Raw genomic sequence first — 26,197 nt, 5'->3', positions numbered from 1 at the left:
GTCTCTCACATCAGTATAGTTGAACAAATATCTTCAATGATGAAGCAAACGTCGAGCTAAGAGCCATCGAATTGGACTCAATAAAAGAAATACGAGATTAAGCAATAATTCAATAACGCACAACACAATTTGCTATGGCTCAAAAATATAACAAAAAGATCAAGTCAAGGTCATTTCATGAAGGACATCTCATTCTTAAAAAAACAGAAGAAACACGAAAACCACAAGGTCACGGTAAACTCAACGCCAATTGAAAATGGGAATATCAAAAGTCATTGGATGAGAAGCATACAAATTACAAATATTAGAGGGCAACAACTTGTCAAGCACATGGAACATCTCTTTTTTAAAGATATATTATAGCTAATTCTATAAGTAGGATAAGATAATGTACTCTTTTTTCTACTACTTAAATTTTATCCCTAAATTAGGTTTTGCCACGAAAGATTTTAACGAAGCACACCCCTATCCTTCAACCATAAAGGATCCTCATCAATACAACACTATTCCTTAAAATTGTTAATCTTTATTATTATTTTCTATTTTTCATTCTCGCACCGACCTATAGATCGTACGGCTAATAGGATAAATTACCTACGTTCAAATAAATATCACTCATTCGAGCAATTGCAAATTTTTAAAATAAACTATTAACAAATATCAAATTCAAACCAACTGGTATTACCTTTTGCAATATATTTTGAAACTAATCAAACTAACTATACAATCCGAACCTGAATAACAATTCACAAAATTCCACAATTAAAACATACAATATACTAAAACTGTATTCATTTAAAATATCACAAATCTCAATACTGAGCCACTCCTACATCACCTATATTGTGAATAAGTTTCATATCGGCAGAAAACTAACCATACTCATTAAATGTTAGTATAAAAGGAAAATGCTCACTTCACATGGATGTGAGATCTTCAACTCCTTTATACCCATATAAAGCTTTCTAATTTTCAGTAAGCGTTTTCACTTCTCCTAGATTAACCTCTTTATCACCAAATTTAGTCTCAGTCAAATCCATCAACTTCTCTTTATCCCCTTCATCTTATAACTGACCTTCTTTCAGGGAGAAGGTTGGTCCACCTCGGCTCCTACCTCAGTTTTTACATTAGTGGATTTCTCCCTCTCCATGTTTTTAGCTTTGAAAAAGACACGTGCGCTTCCTCACCTGCAAACATACAAAAACACAAATCAATATGAACTCCAAAAATTATATCCCACAAATAAAAAACCTTTTACATTTGTATCTAAATACTCAATTATAGCCTCTTTATCAGTCTTCTACTCGAGCAGATCATCTATAGCTAACAAACTTGATGAAGATATATTATTTACTAAAAACTCTACTATCATTTTATCTCTATATTTTCATTCGACTTGGGGGCTATGATCCGTCCATTATAGCTCGTACCCGTTAATACTATAAATCGACAACATGCTAAATAAAACAGAAAACAAAGGGATCTTTATCCTAACACGGAGAAAAGAAAGGAGATGGTTATATGCAACCTTCGAAATATATTGAATCGGGGAGGATAAGGTCAAACAAGCTAGCCACATTATAGGGCAAAAATGAAACATAATCCATTATATAAGAGGAGGCAAAAAAAAAAAAAAAGGTACGTTGTTCATTCTAAATTGCAATATATATTCTTCTTACTCTCTTTTTCACTTGAGCATTGAAGTGTCTATGCAGGTGTCTACCGTCGCCGTTCTTTAAAAGCCGACGTATATCTTATCCTACCAGATTAAAACCAGTTTAACTTTAGACCAGACGAATTATACTTCTTCTAAAATTTACTACGCAGGAACGATACCCAATACAAAAATTTTGTTATTAGCATTTAGGAAAATAACACTCACCATACTCTACACAAAATAATCAAAATGAATTAAAAAAAGAAAATATTACTATGTCTAAAAGATAGCACCTACTTATTAAAAAAAAAGTTAAAAACTAATATTTAATTAAAAATATAAAAATAAATAATTTTTAAAGCGTTAAAATTTATTAAAAAAATAAATTAGATAAAATTTAATCACCATAAAACTTGCTATTGAAAAATTGGAAAACCAAAGATGAAAGGTCAGGGTGAATCACATGACGAAGTCAATAGTCAACAAGAATATTGAGCATTGCATCCATTGGTTCATTTGATTTTGATATGGTATTACTATTTAGTTTTTATTTTTCTGTGGGCAGTGGCAGAGAAGAGACTCTTTGAATCACGTGAGAACATAAATCATGTGTTTGTTCAGTGAAATGGTTCCTTATTAGTTATTTCTCTTGCAATTACACCTCATCACTTTCCAATAAAAGGCTGTGACAAACAAGTCCCTCCATAACACTCACAAAGGGGACCAAAACCCATGCCACACACAAACAATACAATACAACACACCATATGATCGATACTTAACTACCAAGCCTTCAATTTCAATTTTCACTCCCCAAACAGGCCCTCTCCAACTCACTCACCCCCACACCTCTCTCACCTAACCTATCCTTTTACTAACATAGTAATGCTTGTCAAATTTCATTTTCCTAGAGTCTCACCATGCTCTATAATAGCGTTTGGTGGAGAGATAGAAACAAAAAAATTGAGATTGAAAAATAGAGACTAAAAGATAGAGATTAAAAAAAATTTCAGTATTTTATTTGGTGTAAAATGGAAGATAGAAATTGAAACAAGAATGAAACTCTAATTTAATTTGCACAAAAAATAAAATTAATTAATTAATGAGGATATTTTAGGTATAAAATGTTATTAAAATTTCAGTCTCTATTTCTAAAAATTTTAGTCTCCTGTGTCCTTATTTTTTAGAGGTATTGAAATTGTAGAAACAGAGACAAAAATTTTAGTACCAATCTCTGAACCAACAAATATGATACTGAATCTCAATTTCTCAATTTCTGTCTCAATACTTTAAAACAAACGCTACCTATATACACTAACTAGGGAACAAATACATTTTCAAATTAATTAGTATCAACCGATATCGTAAACTTAAAGATTTAAACAAGTTTTTTGTCCTCTATTATATTTATTTTTACAACAATATTATAGAGTTAGTAAAATTTATTATTTTCAACTAATAATTAACTAACAAATTTACTAATGTAAACAAAAATTCGAATAAGTTAATAGTATTAGTATAAATAAAGTCATAACTAAAAATGGCGCATGGCATAAAAATTGTTAGTCTTAGAATTTTTTGTTCTTATTTTTATTCAACATGACAAATTAAATGTCATGTCTTGTCACGTCAACATTTAATATTTAAGAAAATTATTATTATAACATATGTGGAATGTAGTGTTATATAGGGTGTTATTGGTTCGGTTTGGTTTGGTTTTGGATCAAAAATTAATCGAACTGATATATTCGGTTTTTATAGATATACAACCGTTTGTTTTGTTGTTTTTACAATAACCGAATCGAACCGAATCGAACTGAATCAACAGTGGTTTCGTTTGATCGATTTTTTCGGTTTTTTTTAATAAACAAAATATGAATCACAATAACTAGAGGTTCAAAATAGTCAATAAACTAAAATAATAAGAGTAAAACATTGAAATGGTTAGGAGCTGAGGATTTTTATTGTTAAGTTAAAGGTTAAAATGATTAAAACATTGATATGGATGCATATTTTTTATTCGGTTCGGTTTCTATCGAGCCAACTGAAAACCGAACCGAACCGATCAATTTTGTTAAAAAAAACTAAAAAATCGATTTTTTTGGTTTTTAATCGGTTGTTGTAATTTTCAGTCCGGTTCAATAACTTACACCCCTAGTGTTATATAATTAGATGAAGAGGTAATAAAGTTCCAATGTTAATATTCAAAATAAATAAGTAGAAATTCCCAATAAAAAAAAACCTACAAGGCTACATATGACAATAAGTTTAGGTGAAAGTTTTCAGCTTCAGAGATTGTATCCTAACTAACCAATGTTCACCCACCATAAACCTACTCTGGCTACATTCATAAAGACATAAACAAATGGCATTGTTATTAATATTTGAATATAAGTGGGTTTCTTTTTAAGCTTTGGTTGTATCTACTAAAATATGTATTTGGATATGAGATTGGTCCCTGGGGGCAGTGGGCAAAGTTTGGTGCCAAAAGTGATGGCATGGTATGGTATATCATAAAAATGCATTGGACCACCCTATACAGCACACATACACATCAGTGCGCCACCACCAACCTCAATGCTCTGTGCCCTACAAATGCGCTGCCCAATCATCTCACAGTAATGATTATTAATTATTTGAATAATTAAACCATATTTGAAATGCGCTCGTGCACCAAAGAGAATCCGATATGAATTCAAATTAGTAAAAAATTAGTATTATAGTAATGTGCGTAATGCATACGTGCTTTGGTGGCAAGTCAAGGTAGGAGTAGGAGGTAGCACTTTACGGTTCCCCGCCAATTATTAATAGAATAGCACGAACCACTCCAAATCCCATGAGTTATGCCACAAGAACTCATATGATTATGTGCCTAATTTCTCATTATTTTATATCCCTTAAACCACGCCGGAACTCAATCTCAGTCCGCACGTTACACTGCGTTACAGCTAGCTATCCTCCATTACCCTATTGCATAAACCCTCATTAATTACTCCACCACTACCACTTTAACAGCTGTATTAAGGAATAGTAAAAGTCACTACTTCGTAGTAATTCGAAATGAAGATTCACGTGTCTGTCCGTGCTTGTAAATTTTACAGAATGATTGGTATGAATATCCATATCAATGTACTAACAAAGCAATATATTCCAAAATTACCAATGCTTACAGCTAAAAGTGACTCCAAATATATACAGCAAAACATTTTAGAAAAAATAGAAGACTATGACACACGTGAGTGATGAGTCAGTTCAAGAGTTGTGCAAAAATTACATATACGTAATAACAAGAAAAAAAAAATAAATAAGCTTTTTCTTGATTTCCCATAATTGACGAAAAAAAAGGGAGAGAAAATCAAAGAAAAAAGCCACACGTGAATACAAAGAGCGCACTCTAGTACTCTACTAGTCTGTCTTTCCCTGTACAGCCTGTAAATTGTTTGTTAGTACCCTCCTCACTCAAAATGAAAAACCCCAATTAAAAGAACAAAAAATACAAAGGAATAAAACGACAGGGGGCAAAAGCACGAAACGACAGCGCAATGCGGAATCAGCCAAGCAACTCCATTTGCTGGCACAGCTCCTTCCTCAGCCGCTGAGAGAAAAGCCTGCAGGCATCCACGCTCAGATCAACGGCGGCGGCCAACGCCACGAACGCCGCTGCATCCTCTGTGCAGTTCACGTGCGGAACGCTAACCTCCACCCTTGGCTTGCTGCACCTCCCTTCACCCTCCACGCTCGCCGACATCACGAACCCTCTGTACATGCAATAAGGCCAAAGCCCGTAACCATAGTCACCGCTACTCCTCGGGCTGCACACCGGCGACGTCGCGCTCCCCGGCGTGGCGCGACCGTTGGAACCGCCGGACCCGACGCGCGAGCTTAAATCGATGACGAACTTCCCTCCCTTGTTTGAACTAAGCGTTGACTCGGCAAGGACTATTCCGGCAGCGCTCATGCCGCCGTTCGTGTCTGGAATAAGCTCGAATCGATAACCGAGGCCGTCGGAGCCGCCGCGCTCGCGCCACGCCTCGAGTCTCCCCCACGGCTTCCACGTACCATCACCGGGCCGAAGGATGAGCCACGAACCGGGGTTTGAACAGCTTACCCGGTCCGAACCGGGCGAAGCGACGAACGGCGTGACCATTGAAGCTGCCGCGACTGGCGAACCGGAGAGATCATGAACCGTTATCGACCATCCCTTACGCTCCTTCCCAGGCCGTTCTCTCTCACTCCCAAACGAGCTCAACCAGCTTCTAGAACTTCCCGCCTCCGACTGTAACGACCTGCGAGTAACAGAATTCATAACCGCCACGTTAACAAAAGCTGTTACTGTGTTCTAAAATCCCTAAATTGACCATCAAAACAGAATTCAAAGTTTGAAACTAAGTTAACTAACCAATCACATTCATAATTCGTGAAGGTAAAAGTGGTATTGTGCTAACCTGGACCGTTGATTTCGGTCGCCGGTGTTTCTAAAGCTAAACTTGCAGGTGAAGACAGGTTGTGAAATGTTGCCTTGGATCTGAAAAACTTGCGGGCTGCATTCTGGTTCGCCGTCGAATTGGAAAACGAACCTAGGATCGGGTTCAGCCTTCACATTCAGATGGAACTGCGCGGTAGAGCCTTTGGCTTCCTTTCCCACGCTGATCCACCCGCTGTGGAACACCGTGGCCTTCGACGCCGTTCCGGCCAGTTGGTCGAGCGGGACAGAAACTTTTCCTAGCAGCCTCCCAGCGTTGACGCCGCAGGTGGTGCCTCTCCGGCCGGTGTAGATCGAGATTTTAAGGCAGAGCTTGCCGGCGAAGATGGATTTCCCAGCGAGACGGTCGAGATCGAGCTTTCCGAGGTGAAACGTGGCAGCGATTGGCTGAACCTGGTTATCAGGGAAGTTAGTATCCGGTGGAATAAAGGGAACGACGGCGGACTGTACTGGAAAATTCTTGAGTTTGATTTTGCAGAAACATGGAGAAGAGGAAGGATGAACAAGGGAGCGAGCAGGTTTGGAAGCAACGGGAATCTTGAGAGCAAGGTTGCCGACGGTGAGGCGGACGAAGGGGCAAGGATCCATTAGTGAGAAGAGAAAATGAAAAATGCTATTGAAGGAAATGGCAAAGGGTCATGGAGGAAGTGGCGTTGGGGAGTGATGGGTTCATGGGTTTGGAATTAGTTGAAAAGAGGAATGCATAAAGAAATGGGGAAAGAGAAGAGAAGAGAAGAGAAGGGGGAGAGGGTGGGATACAGCTGGGTACAGGGTGTCGCTATTCTAGTGGCTGGGGAACCCAAGTTGAGGAGCGAGGTCCCCCTTCTGCACTTTTGTGGGCTCCACTTTTTCTCTCTGATATCAGCACTGGCTCTTGTGTGTGTCTCTCTCTGTGTAATCTGTTACTGTTACTGTTGCCAGTACGACTATATCTCGCTCTCTTTCTCACATGCCACCACACACACTATCCTCTCCTTCTCTTTGGATTTATCGTCATCACATTCATATTCATTCACTCCTAATTGCCCTTAACGGCCACTGCCACGCTTCGGCTTATTAGAGGTCTCAAACTGGTTAAGCTCATCCAATTAAGTAAAGAGTAAATTATATATTACAGAAATTATTTTTAATATAAAAATCAAAATAATATTTTGGTTGAATATTAATATTTAAAATATATTACAGTATTTTAGAAGTATAAAAAAAAAAATGTTCAATACGCATCTTGCATCTTATTAAGATAATAACACATATTCATATGCATTATGTGTGTCCGTATTAACAGAATAATGACACAGTTCAATACGCACTTTACGTGTTGGCTCTTCAGTTACAAAATTTATCCATATGTAATTATATTAAATAATTTTATTTTCAACAAAAATACAAATATTTTTTTATATATAAAAAATTAGCCTATATACTAAGCATATACAATTTTTAAAATAAAAATTCAGTTCATTTAAGAGAAGTTTGTCAAATATGGTCTGTTTTTTGTTTTTATTCTTTGTCAAAATAGATCATTTTAAATAAAAAATTACTTTTGGAACCAAAATATCAACTTTGAAACAAATTTTTGCCTTTTTAATCAATTATTGGATTGAAATTTAATACATTTAAGTTGGGTGATTAAAATGTTAAGAATTAAAAAAAATGAGAAACAAAAATAGGAAAAAAAATTAACAGACTACAGATAGTTTATCATGGAAAGTTAAAATTAGAATATTAGTGTTATAATAAATTTAAAGCACATCTTTTTTTAATTGATCTAATTGTTAACATTTATAGAATATGATAGTCAATTCTTAATTTATATAAAATTCTAAGTTTGGTAATTTTTAAAAGAATGATGTAATATTGTTATTAGAAATATGGTGTTTGCTATGGGCCTATGAGGTATTGTATTTTTTTAAAAAATCTAGAAAAAATTATCCTAGCAAACTGTATTTTAAAAGATTATAAATTAAAAAAAAAGATAATTTATTCCAACAAATTCTTTTTTTAAAAATTAAAATAAAAAAATAAATCATTTCGAACGAATTATTTTTTGAAAATTAAATTTAAATTTAATTATTTTGTTGGTCTTATAATCTTATTAAATTTGTACTTAACTTTTTATACTTTTTAATTAAGTCTCTAAATCATTATAATTTTTTTAATTAGATTCCTATTGTAACAAAATCATTTGAGTTAACAAAATATTTCATTTCCATATTAAAGATATCATGAGTAATTAGATTCTTTTAAATTGAAAGGTGTTTATCTCACAATAAAAGAAGTTGTGGCTCGTATTTCATCATTCTGAAAAATTGAGGCTTCATTGTTCATAAATGGTGTTCTAAGATAAAGAAAATAGACATTATAAAAGCCGTTAAATTTTTAGAACATTTGGAATTTTTTGCATGCTAGAATTGCTCTTGTATTGAGCTCGACAATCTAATTTGTTAGTAGGAGAAAGAGCAAGCAGAGAATAGAAAAAAAAAAACTTAAAAAATGTAGGACTTGGTTCTTTTAGCAATTTTGGCATTTGTTAGAAAGAAAGAGCATCCAAGAGAGATGTTTTGATGATTTAATTTGGGTAAAAAACTAAAATAAGTTAAGGGAAGATTCTTATTACTTGAATCAGCCAAAACGAAATCTAATTTACCAATCAATCAATGCACAAATATATGAAGTTTGAATCAAACCGTTTTAAATTTGAGTTGAATGTAATTCGAATTGTACTAACTCGAATTACATGCAAACCTGAAATATACATAATTTGAATAGAGTCAATTCGAATTACTATAAAAAGTAAAGTCAGCATAATTCGAATTGTATAGATTCGAATTACTACCAAACGTGAATAACTCCTAATTCGAACTGAACTGGTTCGAATTACATATATATAGTGCGAATGAGAATGATTCGAATTAGTATGGACCAGACCTGTATATATATGATGTGAACGTGAGTTGCTCTCATTAGAGGGGTCAGATGGCTAGTGAGGATAGTTTTGTAGTGTTGGTTCACCATAGAGGATCGATTAAGAGAAAAACTCGTTCCGGTGTGAAGTTCACCGATAAGGATCCTCTCTGTATTATCGTGAGGCCTACGACGAGCTATGATGACCTTGTGGGCTCTGTACTGCTAAAACTTGGTCTGGAAGGTGTGAAACGGGTTAAGAAGTTTTTCTATCGCATTCCAATCACGGTGCTCCAAGAAACCGTGAAGTATGATTGTTTCATGATCGGGAGTGATGAGGACTTGCAGGTCATGTTTCATTGTCGCCGGCAGTTTCCAGAAGTGAGGACACCAGAGCTGTTGGCAAAGTTGGTTGATGTGGTATCCAGCTCAGGGGATTCGAACCGGAATACCACCACTTTAGCCACGGTGGCCGGTTCTAGCTCCAGAGCTGTCGTTGCTTCTTCCTCCGTCCCTACGTACGAGCCACCCGTCCAGCCTATCGCCTCCCCTTCGTTCACTGTTGATCTCAACGGCAGTGTTGGCGACGAGGTTGGAACAGGGGAATTTCTGCCGACCTCTCTACAGTGTGCTGCACCGGCTGGGGTTGGAGATGGATTGTTTGATGATCCAGAGGACGATGATGTCGAGCCGGATATGATTGTTGATGACAGTGGCGATGATATTGGAGCGAGTGAGCCTGCAGGGGCGGGAGGTGGTTCTAGCTCTGGCACACAGCAGTACCCTCTATATTTTTCATCTTTGGACCTGGATGTCATGAGGCAGGAGGGGGTTCCTGGGCAGCCTGCTGGATATGGCGCTAGAGATACGAAAGGGTCTGCTGGTCTGACAGAGTTTTAGGTTGGTCAGCAATTTCAGGATAAAGATGAGGCCCTGTTAAGTGTGAAGACTTACAGCAGATAACGAAGATAGGTAACATACAACACTGATCATGAAATAACACTGATAACGAAACAACACTGATAACGAAATACATAAACGAAGATAGGTAACATACAAAACTGATCATGAAATAATATACAACACGATACACAAATCATCTAAATAGGTGCGACCCCGTGAAGCAACGACGTGGAACCCGTGTCCTTTGACCTCTTCGGATAAGTGGCTCCTCATCTTCGATCTCATCCTCCTCGTCCTCCGGGGCTGGCTGTGCAGGCGTCCTAGGCTGGACATGTAACGGTCGGGATGAAGACGGCCCGGCAACTGAATGTGACCCAGCAGTATGTGCGGAAGGTGGGGTACCACCCAAGGCGAAATAGTCAGCAGGAGCCACGGAGGGAGGCTCATTCAGATCGACATCTAACGGTACCTGTGTCCCCGTCGTCTGACCCCGTCGACGGGAAGCCTCATCCTCCTGCATGATGGCACTGATCTCATCTAGGAAGTGTGATCCACCGAAATCCGCTTCAAGACCATCATCGGCAAGAAAGTCTGAAAACATGGATCCCGGACTCACCCATGGCGTACTCTCCTGAAGTGTCTGGTCGTCACCGAGAACACCAACGAAGTAATCTCCGAGCGGCCCCTCTCCAAGTCCAGCGTCACCATGGGCAGAAGGATCTCCCATACCGGACCCATACCACTCTCCACTATGCCTGCCATGATCGGGACTAACACCCCCCACTGCAGCCCCTCCTCCAACGGCATCTCACCACGATCACTGTGATCGTGCCTCGCAGCAGGCGCTCTCTGTCTGCCTCCACGCCCTCGTCACCGACCACCACTCCTACTTGCCTCGTCACCCTCCTCCATAGCCTGGTCCAGCCACCTCCACTCACGCTGGCTCCGTCGTGTCCCGACACGAGCTCGCCTCTCAACTCGACGCCTATCAGGGACGTCGTCAACACGGTCCATATCAGGTACTTTCCCGGCACCCCTCTGCGTTGCCTAAACCGGAATAGGAATAGCTCTAGGATCCCCCAAGTACATCTCCGGTGACAAGAACCTCTTTCCGTGCCGACGCCACTAGTCCAAGAAGTCATGTGAGGGTCCCAGGTCGGCAACAACATCGAACCAGAGAACGTGATCCGCACGTGTCTCCCAGTGAAGATGCCAATACTGCAAGTGGTACGGAAACCAACGATCACCTCCTCTTTCGTCCTTAGACATCAAGAAGTCGATATTTAGGGCGGGATGTGGGCGGGGCTGAACGCTGCCGAACTGCAGTAAGACCCTATCAACCTAGCGCCACTCAACCACCGCAAACTATATCAGTGACGTCACACACCGCCATAACATCGTATGACGAGGCTCCAACACCTCTGGATGGACAACCTGAAGGACGTCGGCGGTGCTATATGGCATCCATATAAACTGAAAAAAGGATCTCAAATTCGTTAGCTCGATTCGTTTTGAGAAGGTTGAAGCTATAGTTAACTATAATTAACTATACATTAACTATATATAGGAGGTTAGTATACTCACATCCCTAGCCTGTAACATGTCTATCCTCAGCCGAGTCATCTGCACCCGAGGTCCCTTCTCGCTAACGGAAGGATTGTAACCTGACCACCTGCATATGATCTCAACATGGTAGCGCATTAAAGATGCGACGAAGTAGTATAACATTACAGGCGGCAATGGAAATGAATAAAATAAAGATACATATAAAACTGCGATAGTGGTACCTCGAGGCCAGGGGCCAGCTGAACACATCATACCCAACAGGCCTAAATCTAGAAAACCGCCAAAAGATCCGGGACTGAAATAACTGTAACGGCCTAGCTAACTTCACGACATGACTGTTGGCCACTTGGCACATGCACCAGTACAACCATGCTAGTGCCGCCGACCCCCAGCTCTAGCCACCCATCTCCTTAAGCCTAGCCACATACGGTAGCCATCTTATTTGAATACGGTTGCCAGACTTGTCGACAAACAGCTGGGTGTCTAACAACATCATGATATAGGCACGGGCATAGCGCCTCACTATCTCCTCATCGGCCCCTCAGGGCACTCTCTAAAACTCTCTTGGAACCAGGTGCAGTTCACTGCGAACTTTTGAATTTGGTTTGCAGGAGGTAACACACCGAGTAACTCCTGGAACTACTGCCAAGGTGGCTGGCCACCCTGTATGTATACATAGAAATCTGTTAGGCAACCACTGACGTAATGTCCGTCCACTGGCAACCTCAACTGGTACGCCACATCCTGAAGTGTGATCGTGCACTCTCCGAACGGCATATGAAACGTGTGCGTCTCCGGACGCCACCCTTCCACGAATGCACTCACAAGGGGCTCGTCTAATCGGAACCATCTTTCGTTCAGTCTCACAAGATGGTATAATCCGGCCATCTGCAAGTATGAAATGTACCTCTCATCCAGTCGCATCCCTTGCTGCCGCCGCATGCTCGATATGCATAGCTGGGGCTGCGCATAAGATGGACCGCATAATTAGAACGAATTACAATACCACTTACAAATACAATTCACGACATAAAACAACTAACAAATACCACATGCAAAAGTATATACAATAAACCACTAGCAAAACCGCATACGGAAATCGCTAACATAGACCGCTTCAAAAAACCACATGCAAAAGCAAAATATAGTAAACCACTAGCAAAGCCGCATCCAAAAAACCACTAACGTAAACCACTTGCAATACCACTAACATAAACCGCCAATAAAACCACATGCAAAACGATACAGCCTTCCCGGATCGTCCCCCATCGTCTGAATATGCTGCTCGAGTCTTTCTCGGACCGATTCTAAGTCATTTTCTCTGAAATTTGGTGGGGTATGTGAATAGAAAACTGAATCGAATGACCTTGGTTCGAACTCCTTATATAGGAGAAGTCCTTATAATTCGAATCAATTAATTTCGAATTACTATGTGTTGCCAATTTGTGAGTAGTTCGAATCTATATGCTTCGAACTCCTTCAATCACGTCCTGCTACTAATTCGAATTAACCTTTCTCAAATCATGCTATTATAATTTGAACCAGGTAGCTTCAAACTACCTGTAGACATAGATTGAGCGTAATTCAAGCTAGCTTGTTTTGAATTATGTGAAAATGTAATTCGAATATAGTTGCTTCAAATTACATTATAGTGTGCTTTGGTTGATTACTGAATCAGATTTCTAGTTGGCTGATTTGTGTAATAAGATTTTTTCCTTGGTTTAATTATGTTTTTTGTCCATTTAATTTTTAAGATTTTTAATTTTGAGTTTTGTGCAAACATCTTACAAATTGGGACAAGTAATAGTGAAAAACATATAGAAAAGAATTAATAAGCTACCTAAACATTTAAAAACTATATAAGAAGTTAAAAAAATAAATGCATACATCATTGTCAATATTATTATCACCACTAAAAGCAAAAGATAAGGCATTATCTCATTCTCTCTTTCTCTTCTACTTCTTCTTTATCATCGTGAATGGTGATAATGGAAAGAAAAAAAGTAGAAGAACAACAATAACAAAGGTAGCAGAGAGAGAAGGTAATGGTGAGGGAAGGATTAAAAGCCTTCCAAAGAATGGTCAATGGCAGTGACGACAGATGAGCACTGTGACGTATTTCACGACAAAAAAGTTAGGTATAATAGTAAATTCGCAACTTGTAAACTTTTTTTTAACGTTTGCTGTCAATAAGGACCTAATTAAAAAAATAAGATGGTTTGAGACTTATAAAATCTATTTATAAATTTAGTAGAACTATAAAAAACTAATAGAGTAACTTAACATTAAATTTATGTTGTGTTTGCCTTTCTCGACTTGTCAAACTTGTTTATGAATTGCCATATTTAACTTTAATTTTAGCAACTATGACTAAATTTTTTAATTTTAATATTTTTAAAAAATATATAACGAATTTTATATTTTACACATATGTAGAGAAATCTAAAACAAATACAATTCAGCAATGTTAAATTATCACTTATTATATTTTTTTATTTAAAAAAAATACAAATCAACAATAATATTTTGTCCTTTATCATTTTTATTTTTTTAAAAATACAAAACATTAATGTTCATTTATCATTTATCATTTTTAAAAAATAAAAAATAAAACAACAATATCATATTGTATTTTCCCATATCTTTGTATAACACATAAGTTCAATTATATTTGAGAATTTCATTCTTTTAGAACTTGTTCACTCTTTGCTTCATATGATGGCTAGTCACAATTTAACACTTTATAAAACTTTTATAATATCTTGATCAACTCTTATTTATTTTTTTCATGAAATTGTTATTATTCACTAATAAAACTTTTATCAATCACCATTGGTTATCAACTAAAATTAATAAGCTTGTAATTCATTATCATTGTAGCAATTTATAAGATTTTTAATTTCAATTGAATTCTTCAACTTGGTTACTCATAATTAATACATTTAATTTAATTATTAATATTGTTTCTTAAACTAAACTTGACAAAAATTTCTCTTTCTCTCTCTCTCATTTTCTCTCATTGTCACATGATGATCATTATTATAATCTCCAACATCAAATGTTCTCATAAACTTACATCAATAAAAATTTAATAATTATAAACTTTTTAGTGGATAAACTATTATTTTTCAATTGTTTTATTTTTTTATTTAAATTTTATTTTAATAATTATAATTAAACCAACATAAAAATACTCTTGATTCTTATATTTTTTATTAAAAACTTTTTTACTTAATAATTTATCTAACAAAAATATTTGTATTTTTATAAATTCCTGCAAATTCTTTAATGAGAAAAGTATTCTACCAAACTCTTCTTACTTTCCTTTTTAAATATAGCTTAATTGATAAAGCCAAGAAGCTTTTTAATATATAAAATTTGGTCTATTGGGTAGCGTTTGGTGGAAAGACAGAAACAAAAAGACTGAGACTAAGAGATAGAGACTATGAGACAGAGATTGAAATAAATTTTAATATTCTGTTTAGTACAAAGTGAGAGACAGAAATTAAAATAAGAATGAAATTTTAATTTAATTTGTACAAAGAATAAAATTGGAATTAATTAAATGAAATGAAGGTATTTTGGGTATAAAATATTATAAAGTTTTAGTCTCCATCTCTAAAAATTTTAGTCCCTTGTGTTCCTACTTTTTGGAGGTACTGAAATAATGAAATTTTGGATACAGAAACAGAAATTTTGGTACCAGTCTCTCAACCAATAAACATAATACTAAATCTCAATCTCTCTGTCTCTATCTCAATATCTCAAAACAAACGCTATCTTAAAGAATTGTGTCCCGTAAGCACCACACCTATAACCTAATAATTAATCTCCTTATGCATGCGATGAAGCAAGTTTTTTATTATATGAAACTTTGCATTTTGATGAATTTCTAAGGAATGGCTAAAGCTTTTTGTTGGGGTGAACTTGTATTGACTGCTCTAATTATTAATTTATTATGTTAACATTCAGACAAATAATGATAAATAGTTAAATTAGTTTTTAAAAGATTACGCAATCTCTATTTTAATTTTTAAAATTTTTTTCTTCAAATTTATCTCTGAAAAATTTTTAATTAATCACGGTCGTCTTTCCATAACTTCTCTAGTTAGCAGTATTAATAGTAACTGACATGGCACGTTAAAATACACATTGACATTAACATGACGTCCTTTTTGGGTTAGGTGCTATTAGTGAAACGAAACTATATACATTCCTTTGTTCAATTAGTCAAATAACGGTATGACACCTTCACTCTCACTCGCTCTCACAGTCTCACCTCGCTTTACTCTCACAAAAACCAGTCTCTGTGGTTCGACTTTGCAAAAGAGAAGACAAAGAACCTTTGTTCATCGTCGATTGTTACATTCGGCAGAGGTTGCGTGTTTACCGATAAGGATTGGGTCCGGCTTTGCACACATTAACGATGAGAACGACGCCACCTTTCTAGCGTTGTTGAAAGTAGTGATTTTTTTTAAAAAAAACTTGCTTTTTGTTTCGATTGTACTCCCAATAAAAATGGATTTTTTTTCTCATTGTGTGTTACTGAATTTAAAATCATTTTTGGGATTAGGATTTTGTTTCTATTAACTAATTCTTTTCCGGTAATTTAAGGTTGATCCATGCTTCTGTATTTTTTTTAAAAGCAATTTGTTTGTATTGTGTAAATGAAGTTCATTATTTCCGCTGAATTTTTGTTCTTGTGTTGGTTTAAGATTTTTGCATTTTATTTGTAAAATTACCTTATGTCTTAGTTTTCCTATTGACTCTATACCATATGTGAAGAATGGTCCCTTTCATCTCTATTTTGAAGTAATTAAAGCTAAGTTTCATAATGTCAATGTTTAAAGTGAGTGGTTGAGGGCATCCAACAATCATCTTCCTCATTTGCTCTAAAGAAAATAACCAATCCTTAAGAAAATCAATATGTTTCAGCATTGTCTTTTGGTGAGACTAACTACCTGCTTAATCTTCTCAACAATTCTTCCGAAATCATTAGGATACAATACAGAATTGAGTAAACTTTTCTAATTCACCAACTTTGAAAATAGAAACTACTGCAATTTCATTTAAAAGAAAGGGGACATATATGCGCTTTTTAATTTCTATATGGGTCTCTGGGTGGTGTTAAACCACGTTATGGGAAGGAGGGGTGTTGCACAAAGAGGTGGTGTAAGCTTAAACAGAAATCGGACCGTGGGTGTTGGTGGAAGCAAAACGGACCGTGAGAGTTGATGCTCGGAGACAACATGGACCCTGCGACATGTGAGAGATCCAGCTGCAGAAGAAAGCGGACACTGCGATATGTGTGATTCAAGACGGACGGTCCGTGTTGTGAGCTCCCTGGACACGCGTCGTGCAACCGTCACTCCCCAAAGCGGTGCCCTGATTACCAACATATGCATGTAGTGGGACTCCCAGCATCCGAGTTCTCACTATCAGCCTTCACTCCCAACCTCAAACTCCATTCTTCTTATTCGTTCCTCTGGTAGTGGCTGTGTTTGTTGAAGAAATAAGGAAAATGCCGAAAAAATATAAAACCAAAGATGTTGATCGCCCTGAGCTTCATATTAGACACTATCTCAGCCATTCTGATTATGTAAGTTTATTTAATATTTTGTTAAATTTTTATAATTATAAATATTATTCTTATAATTTAGTTTTCCTTGTTGTTAGTAGGAGCTGAGCTTATAAATATAGATTGAACGGTTAGAATAATTTATTAAATTTTTTATAATTTTTTTCTAATATTTTGTTATTATTTAATTTTTAAAATTATTATTGTTATGGTCTGATTATTCTTATAATTTAGTTTATCTTGTTGTTATTAGGACCTGAGCTTATAAATATAGATAGAACGGTTAGAATAATAATTTATTAAATTTTTTATAATTTTTTTCTGATATATTGTTATTATTTAATTTTTATAATTATTATTATTGTTATGGTCTGATTATTCTTATAATTTAGTTTTTCTTGTTATTAGGACATGAGTTTATAAATATAGATAGAACGGTTAGAATAATTTATTAAATTTTTTATAATTTTTTTCTGATATTTTGTTATTATTTAATTTTTATAATTATTATTTCAGAATTTTTATTATTGTTACATGAAATCAGAAAATATAATGTAGTTAGAGTTTATTTATGTAAGACAGGTTTTTTTTTTAAATTGTTTAAATGTTTTTAATATATTTATTTATTAGTGGGTGATGTGAGAATTAGTTTTATTTAAACCGGTGTATGTGTAAATTAAATTTTTTCACAGAAGGTTAATTTTTTATTTTGTTTAATTTTATCTAGTTATTATAATTGTGGCTTGTTAGTGTTAGTTAGTTACGTTAGAAAGTGAAGTATTATTGTAGTTGTTAGATTGAATGTGAGTATAAAAAAAAAATTTCATGGTTACTATTATTTCTTTTAATAGATATTTAGTTTGATAATAATCATAATAATTGGTAGGAAATTAATTATTCATAACTGTTGGGAATTAGAATGTGAATTTAGAAATATGATGAGATTGATTATTAGTTTTTTTTTAGAATTTATATATATGTGTTTAACTTTATTTAAGTAGTAGTTAGTAGATAGTTATAAAAATACAAATTATAGTGTTATATTTAGAAAAGTTGGACTCTACTGTGAATGAATAAATATCCAGGATGTTGTCATATTTTTGTGAATTGATTAGGAATGTATTTATTACTTGACTTTTATTAAGAGTTAGTTTTGAGAAATCTCAAGGATCAGGGAAATATTTGTTGTAAATATTTGTTTGACGTTGACTTAGTCAATCAATTAATGAATGTTCTGTAGCTTCCACTAATATGTGTTGTTGACTTAGTTGTGCAATTTTTGCCTAATGATTTGTTCTTGTAATTAATTTCTTGTAGCCAAGTAGTGAGTTAGAATTGGTTAATTAGTTGACTGAGAATTTGTGATCTTTTTTGTAGGAATTAAGAATGTTGACGTGTAACCATCCACTTCCTCCTGATCGGTACGACAATAGGGTTGAGGAGTATTTACGAGTTACTGGGTTTTACCATGCATCGCAAATTGGTGTAGTACAGTGCCAGAAAGCACTTGTGAACGCTCTAATCGAACGGTGGCACCCAGATACACACACGTTCCACCTTCCCATTGGTGAATGTGCCGTAACTCTTGAAGACGTGGCTTTAATTCTTGGTCTTCCGACGGATGGTCTTCCAGTAACGGGGATGGCAATGAGTAGTGTCGAAGCGTTACAGGCTGAGTGTTTGGATCAATTTGGAGTTGCACCGTCGAAGGAGCAGTGTCGAGGATGCTGTATAAGACTGACCTGGCTGCGTGATCTGAAAGAAAATTTACAGTTGACTGATGAGATAAGTATACATAGGTATGTGAAGTGCCACATTATGTTGCTTATCGGTACGATCTTGTTTGGGGATAAATCTGGGGCAGGTGTGCACTGGAAGTTTCTACCATTGCTACGTGATTTCGGGAGTATTGTTCAGTACAGTTGGGGATCAGCATGCTTAGCTCACCTCTACAGGGCACTATGCAAGGCATCACGCTTTAACTGTAAGGAAATCGATGGTCCACTAACACTGCTCCTCGGATGGGCTTGGATCCGACTGCCTTATCTATCGCCTCTTCCTAGGGAGCCTCGTAGTTTTCCACTAGCAAACAGGTAATATTATGTTGCAATGTATCTATTTCTTGATAATTAGATTTCAGTTGCACTAGTTAATTATATCATATTAGGTGGCGTAACTGGGAGCGTGGTGACCGCCGATATAGATATCTAACACTAAGTCACTTTAGGAAGGCGTTTGATGAACTTGAAGAAGGCCAGGTTAGTTTTCATTTAAAGATGTATTACTTTCATATCTTCTATTTGAGGTAAATATGACGAAGCATTGGTTTTGTATAATGTGATGTGGGTTGTAATATGAGTTTCATTTATGACTGGCAGTTTGTGTGGTATGCTTATTCTGTTGATCGCGTGGATCCGAATATAATTCCTCCTGAGATATACATGCAGTCGGTTGTTTGGAGCGCAACAGTGCCGTTGGTATCATTCGAATGCATCGAGTGGCATGCTACCGATAGGATTAGGCGACAGTTCAGTTTAGTTCAGGGGGTACCTTCTCAGGAACAGAGTTTGGACAAGGCGCACGGAGAAGTCTTGACTGGTCCTAAGAATCTTAACTGGGCCACGGCGCCGACTCATTCAAACTGGGTAATGATGTGGACAAACAGGTATAACCACGTTCTTTCTGAGGTTCCAATGCCCTCACAATACCCATTGGAGCATTACATGAACTGGTACCGAGGTAAATATGGGGACCGATTGTATTTGTCGAACCTGGTTGTAGAAGAGAATGATGACAATGATGATATGGAAGAGGGTTGCCAGGATGCGGATGATGACAATCAGGAACAGGAGCCGCTATCGCCCCCACCACCACCTCCCAATCCGATTCCTGAATATCAACCTCAATCATCAGGCCAGTATGTACCTCCTACACAGTTCACCCCGTCATATCCAATGCATCAACAATATTGGGGTATGCCACAGTTTGAATCATGAGAAGGAGGTTCTTTTAGCCAACTGCTTGGGTTCATGGCTGCAGATGCTGGACATTTACAATATCCAAGTCAACCTGATATCATGGCAGGTAGGTATTCATTGGATGCGAGGCTTCCATGCCATACGTCATCGGTTGCTTCTGGAGGATTTGTGTCTGTTGACTCTAGTAGGAGTGAAGGTGGGCGCGGAGTTCTTAATAGTCAAAATCCTAACCGTGTTTCCATGGAACCTCTTGAAGAAGATGTTGACACACTCCAAGAAGACACCAATGACTATCTAGTAGATGAACCGGATGACGAGGATGCCTCTGAGGAAGACGATATAGAGGAGTTCGACGACGATGAGGAATCGCGTAATGATGGTAATATTATTGTGTATTTTGCTTTACATGTTCAACTAGTGACTCATTTAGTATTTATTATTCGGGCCTCCATCTGATTAGATTAAATGATTTGTGGCATGTCACTTGTTTCGATTACCTAAAAAACATAATTATAATTGTTTTGATTAAATTGTATGCAGGTCATTGTGACACTCCGGATGACAAAGCCAAAGGTTACAATCTGAGGATTGATCCGCCACGCCGTAGCGCCAATCGCTACACTCCGTCACTGCTCAAAAAGGCCGCTAAAAAATGCAAGAACTTTGTCAAGGACGTGAAGTGGGCAACGAGAAAGTAGTTTTTGTTTAATTAACTTATTTGTAAATTACTGATGTGGACTATGTTTAGAATACTTTGTATGCATTGAACAGTATGTATTAATGAAATGGACTTATTTTAGTATACTTTAATGTAATTAATTGTATCTTCATAATATATTAGTATTAATGTTCTTAACTTATTTGTATCTTCATAATGGTTTTGTATTAATGTTCTTAATTTATTTGTATTTTCATAATGCTTTAGTATTAATGTTCTTAATTTATTTGTATATTCATAATGCCTTAGTATTAATGTTCTTAATTTATTTGTATCTTCATAATGCTTTAGTATTAATGAACTTATTTATGTCTTCAGGTCATGGGCTATGAATTAGTGTTTCAAAACTTTGAATATGTAACTAGGAATGGCATATCAAATTAAGCCATTTGGACAGTTGATGTCATATTATATAATGAAACTGGCTGAGATTAATAGTACATTGTTGACCTTTATATCACTATATAGAACAGGTCATGTTACATAAAATAATTTCTTAACAAAGGTGGACCACTCATGTCACATTAAGTAATGCTATATATGTCTTATCATTTGACAATTTGAATCTACTATGTACCTCCGCCGGCATTTGCACCACCGGACCGACGGCATCTGCTACGGCTGTGTCCCTCAGCTCCACAAAGCGTACATCGCCTAGGCCGACGTAACATACGCGTGTCCATCTCATTCAAGAAGCGCGTCATTCTGGGTCGGCCTTTTGTCACTCGTCTCAGGAATGGATTTGGTATGAACCGAGGTCTATCGTATCCAGGCCATGTAGTGGGGTTACCTAGTGGCCTAAACCTTGCTCGGTACACACGCCGAACTTGGTCCATCTTATACACGTCATGCACATACAGTTGCCAGTCCAGTCGCTGGTTGGCACAACATGCAAACACATGTCGACAGGGGACTCTATCCACCTGGAACTCACCACAGTCACATCGATGGCCTCGTAGGTCGACTGCAAACTCCAGTCCACTGGGCATCTCACGCACCTCAAATACCTCATTCTGCCGGTCAAAGCAACTAACCTGTATGTTTCCTGATGCAAGTTGGTTAGCATGCAACTTCGAGGTGACGACTTCAGAAAACATATGCCCAGCATTAATCCGGGCTTCCGCCTCCGCCCTTTTTCGTGTGAACAACTCGTTAAGCCTGTAAAATGTTGCCTTCACAAGGGCAGTGACGGGTAGATTGCGAGCACCCTTCAATACTGAGTTGATGCATTCAACTAGATTCGTCGTCATATGACCCCATCGATACCCACCATCAAATGCCAACGCGTACTGCTCGCGGGGGATTCGATTTAACCAGTTAGTGTAGGCCTCGCCCCGTTCTCGTAAACGTTGGAAGCGAACTTCAAACTCCCGCACCGTCCTCGAGTATCCTGTATGATAAAAAGATACAAACAAACACACACAGGTAAACACACTTATTGAACGTAAACGGTTTATTAACATAATTAGCTACAGTCAGCGTTACCTAAGTTGACCACCAGTTTCTGCAAGTACGGGGCCTTGAATTTCCTCAGAAAATTCGATTCTATATGTCTGATGCAAAACATATGGAAAGCTCTTGGAGGTGACCAAGCTCCATTGCTCCGTTCCACAGCGGCATTTATGGATTCATGGCGGTCGGATATCAGTCCCACACCATCCCGAGTAACAACATGCTGACGAAGGTTACTAAGAAAAAAGTACCATGCATCAGAAGTCTCCCCCTCCACAATAGCAAATGCAATTGGGACGATATTGTTGTTGCCATCTTGTGAAACTGCCACGAGTAGACAACCCTTGTACTTTCCATACAAGTGTGTCCCATCCACCTGGACAACTGGCTTACAGTGTCTGAATGCTCTAATGCAGGGGTAATAACTCCAAAAGACTCGATGCAATACCCGAATGTCAGCCACCAAGTCATCCCCTTGATATGCAGGCATAGTCTCAAAATGAACAACAGCTGATGGCTCCTTATGACACATGGCCCCAAACCATATAGGCAACGCTTCGTACGATGCTTCCCAGCCTCCATATATTTTTTCCACTGCCTTTTGCTTAGCCAACCATGCTTTCCGATAACTAACGGTGTAGTTGAACTTCGATTGCACCTCTGCTATAACCGATTTTACCTTTAAGGAGGGGTCAGCCTCAACCAATGGCTTTATTGCTTCCGCAATTGTATTTGAGTCCAACTTCGAATGATCCTGAGAAATTGTTGCTCTGGTGCATGTGTGACTGCCATTATACCTCCTTATAACCCAACAGTACTTCCGGCTGATCATGCTAACCCGGATAAGCCAATCACATCCAGACCCATACTGTGTACACTTAGCATAAAATGTCAACGGCTCAGATTCATATACCCGGTAGTCTACGCTTCTTCGTATTGTATACTCTTTTATCGCCTTAATAACAGCTTCCCTTGAACTGAATTCCATCCCAACAGCAAATTCACCATCTGCGACAAACGGAATTTCTGCCACAAGGACAGCCACACAAAACATATTTAAAAGACAAAAATTGTAACATTGAAATTGAACGTAACCAATTTCTTACTGCATCAATTACGACATAACACCCATTTATTTCTATTTAACTACTTCAAATATTTACAATCACTGCGAATTTATCTTCCACTAATTGGCTAACACATATTAATTTATATTAATCTACTTTACTAATAAATATTAATCTACTTTACATTAATCTAATTTATATTAATCTAATTTATATAATTTATATTGATCTAATTTATATTCATCGACTTTACTAATAAATAGTTATCTACTTTACTAATAATTTATATTAATTTAATTTATATTACTATATTACTAATAGATACTAAATTATATTAATCTACTTTACTAACTTACTTATAAATACGAATTCATATATTTACTAAAGTTTTCTAACTTAACACATGAATCCTAACTGCTATTTGAGTCATTTACTAATTTCTATATAATTTCTAATTTACATTGCACTAATTCAGTCACATGCTAGTTGCTCTAACTTTCAACATAAATTACTAAAAAATTCTATCACATTTTATAAATATAGACAACTACGTACCTGCACTGGTATAATCTGGAAACTCCGGAACATGCATGCCTTCCAAATCCAAAACTCGCATAAATGATGGCTCCTCAAACGGCACTTCGTTTGCCAATGCATTTGCCACATCTGACACATCCGGAGCCACAGGTCCATCACCTTGATCTTCATCTCCATCTGGACCAACAACTTCGTAGTTGCTTTCGAACTCTTCTTCGCTGTCGCTATTGTAATCTTCCCGTAGAATATTCCGGTCGGCCTCAGATTGCTCGAACTCAACATACAACTCGATGAACGCGAGTTGACTCCGATTTTCAATATACATTGAAAACATCTCTTGCATGCTCGCCTCGTCCGTTACATATTTGGTTTGAAACTGGACGAATCCACCAAACACTTGTATCGGGTATCTATATAGAATGCAGCCTACTCTTCTTGCCCTCTCAGAGTGAATCTTCTCACAGATCACACCTTTGAGCTCTTCAAATGAGATTGTGAAAGGAATCACAACATCTAACGGATTTTCACAAACAAATGTTACTCCTTCAGATGTTTGTAATAAAATCTGCCCAAAATAATACACCTTCAATAAAACTCTATCACTCATTACTCCTAATCACGTAAACAACAAAAAAAATTTGAGAAATGGATCTGTTACTATTATCTAAGTAAAGAAGAAACAGAGAACCCAAAGCCAGAGAGAAAAGAACCGTTGAGGAAGAAGAAGACGCGAGTAGGTCTCACCAGCATTCAGACACTTTTGTTCAGAGTTCCCCACAACTCGGACCCTCCGATAAGGTGAACTACATTCAAAAATTTATTTAAAAACCCTAATCGTACCCTCCGATTTCATTTGACGAAGCAACAAAAAAATTTTTATCAACAGCAACTCGGACGGTCCGAGTTGCATTTTAGCACATAAAAAAAATTTAAACTTCTTCAAATCGGACCCAACGAGTTGTTGGTCCAAACCTAAAAAACAACATGTCCCACGGTCCGATTTCTTGCACCTGACACCAGAAAAAAGCCTGCCCCACATACTGGTATGAAACACCAGCAACCCATATCCGTGAATGAAACCACACCTCCACCCATATCAATAAAAATGAGCCACATATATGTACTAGTTTAAGATTAGAGTTTATCATTTAAAAATTAATTAGATCAAATTTTACAAAATTAGTAGCCAACTAAGCATCATATGTGGCTGCTGATATGTGACTTAACATATCATGTCAGTTTCTGTTAACACTATTAATAAAAAAAATGACAAAAAAGATTAACGTGATTAACTTAAAATTTTTTAAAAATAAATTTAATTAAAAATTTTTAAAAAAATCAAAATAAAAATTGTATGATCTTTCAAAAACTAATTTAACTATTTGCTCAACAAATAAAGTTTGATTAGGTAGCCAAAAAAATAATTATCTTTCAGTCAATAATCAAAATACGATTGGGTGATCACTGCACAACTTTTGGCTTAGTAAAACTCGTTGATGTTACAATTAACCATTAAAAAAGATTATATTGCTATTTGTGCCTAACTGTCTATGATCATAATATAACACTTTGCGGTCTAATATGTTATTTTTGAGAAGACATAACAGCCTGCCAATTACCAAAAGTATAAGAAAGGTTTAGTAATTAACCTACTATTATTATTAGAAAAATATACTCCTTCCTCCTCTAAAATTAAAATAACTTATATTTTAATTTATTTAACTCAATATATTTTAGTCAAATAAAATATATTATTTTAATTTCGTAAAAAATATATATTTTATAAATAAAAGAAAGAAGAATATATTCTCCATTATTATTATTATTATTATTATTATCTAGGAAGAAAATTTTTCTAAATCCTAATCTGAATTTGTGTGGTGACAAAGGGGCGTATTTGTGTAGTTGTGACGGTTATTGCGTAATTAAGCGGTTTGCTTTTTCTTTAAAAAATATAACCCACAAATTAAAGAAAACAAACCATGGGCAGATGATTTGATGTTTTAGTACTTTTCTAATGTGCACACATTTAATAAAAATTACTATAAACTTCCCCTTCGATGATACACAGGTGTAATAGGATTGATTCTAAACAAAGGGTTTTACACTATTCAAGTGACTTTAGGATTTTCATTATATATATATATATTAAAAATTCATATGCAGTCAGCTTTATATAAAATTAATAGTTAAAAATTATTAGATAAAAATTTAGTCAAATCAGTTAAATTATTTAACGATTCTTAATTGTCAATTTCACGTAAAATTAACTGCATCTGAGTTTTTACCTATATATATATATACGGTTATGCATAACAAGATTCTCTGTTGACTAAGATGTTTTTACTAAGATG

The 26,197-nt window shown here is 36.3% G+C and overlaps 3 protein-coding genes across 3 annotated transcripts; 1 reads left to right on the top strand and 2 right to left on the bottom strand.

The window, feature by feature from the left end:
- Positions 1–4,809: 4,809 nt before the first annotated feature.
- Positions 4,810–6,862, bottom strand: LOC130946610 (uncharacterized). The gene is made up of 2 exons (XM_057875409.1): positions 6,103–6,862; positions 4,810–5,943 (listed from the first exon to the last, which is right to left on the bottom strand). Exons 1-2 carry the CDS (start codon positions 6,726–6,728, stop codon positions 5,208–5,210), a joined length of 1,362 nt encoding a protein of 453 aa, XP_057731392.1. The 5' UTR covers positions 6,729–6,862; the 3' UTR covers positions 4,810–5,207.
- Positions 6,863–9,116: 2,254 nt separating this feature from the next.
- On the top strand, positions 9,117–9,944 carry LOC130945527 (uncharacterized). Its single transcript, XM_057874234.1, has one exon. The coding sequence runs from the start codon at positions 9,117–9,119 to the stop codon at positions 9,942–9,944; it is 828 nt and encodes a 275-aa protein (XP_057730217.1).
- Positions 9,945–21,356: 11,412 nt separating this feature from the next.
- LOC130945526 (uncharacterized) lies at positions 21,357–24,450 on the bottom strand. Its single transcript, XM_057874233.1, has 3 exons — positions 23,862–24,450; positions 22,273–23,265; positions 21,357–22,177 (listed from the first exon to the last, which is right to left on the bottom strand). Exons 1-3 carry the CDS (start codon positions 24,448–24,450, stop codon positions 21,357–21,359), a joined length of 2,403 nt encoding a protein of 800 aa, XP_057730216.1.
- Between the last annotated feature and the right edge of the window lie 1,747 nt (positions 24,451–26,197).

Source organism: Arachis stenosperma, chromosome 8 (assembly GCF_014773155.1).
Source record: "Arachis stenosperma cultivar V10309 chromosome 8, arast.V10309.gnm1.PFL2, whole genome shotgun sequence".
In the NCBI taxonomy this organism is placed as follows: domain Eukaryota; kingdom Viridiplantae; phylum Streptophyta; class Magnoliopsida; order Fabales; family Fabaceae; genus Arachis; species Arachis stenosperma.
Note: the sequence above shows the minus strand (reverse complement) of the source record. Positions and strands in the feature narration are given on the sequence as shown.

Coding starts and splice junctions, on each gene's coding strand:
- LOC130946610 (XM_057875409.1), bottom strand. CDS start 6,728: ATGGATCCTTGCCCCTTCGTCCGCCTCACCGTCGGCAACCTTGCTCTC. Junction 5,944..6,102: donor GACCGAAATCAACGGTCCAG/GTTAGCACAATA, acceptor TGTTACTCGCAG/GTCGTTACAGTCGGAGGCGG.
- LOC130945527 (XM_057874234.1), top strand. CDS start 9,117: ATGGCTAGTGAGGATAGTTTTGTAGTGTTGGTTCACCATAGAGGATCG.
- LOC130945526 (XM_057874233.1), bottom strand. CDS start 24,450: ATGAGTGATAGAGTTTTATTGAAGGTGTATTATTTTGGGCAGATTTTA. Junction 23,266..23,861: donor TCCAGATTATACCAGTGCAG/GTACGTAGTTGT, acceptor TCCTTGTGGCAG/AAATTCCGTTTGTCGCAGAT. Junction 22,178..22,272: donor GAAACTGGTGGTCAACTTAG/GTAACGCTGACT, acceptor TTTATCATACAG/GATACTCGAGGACGGTGCGG.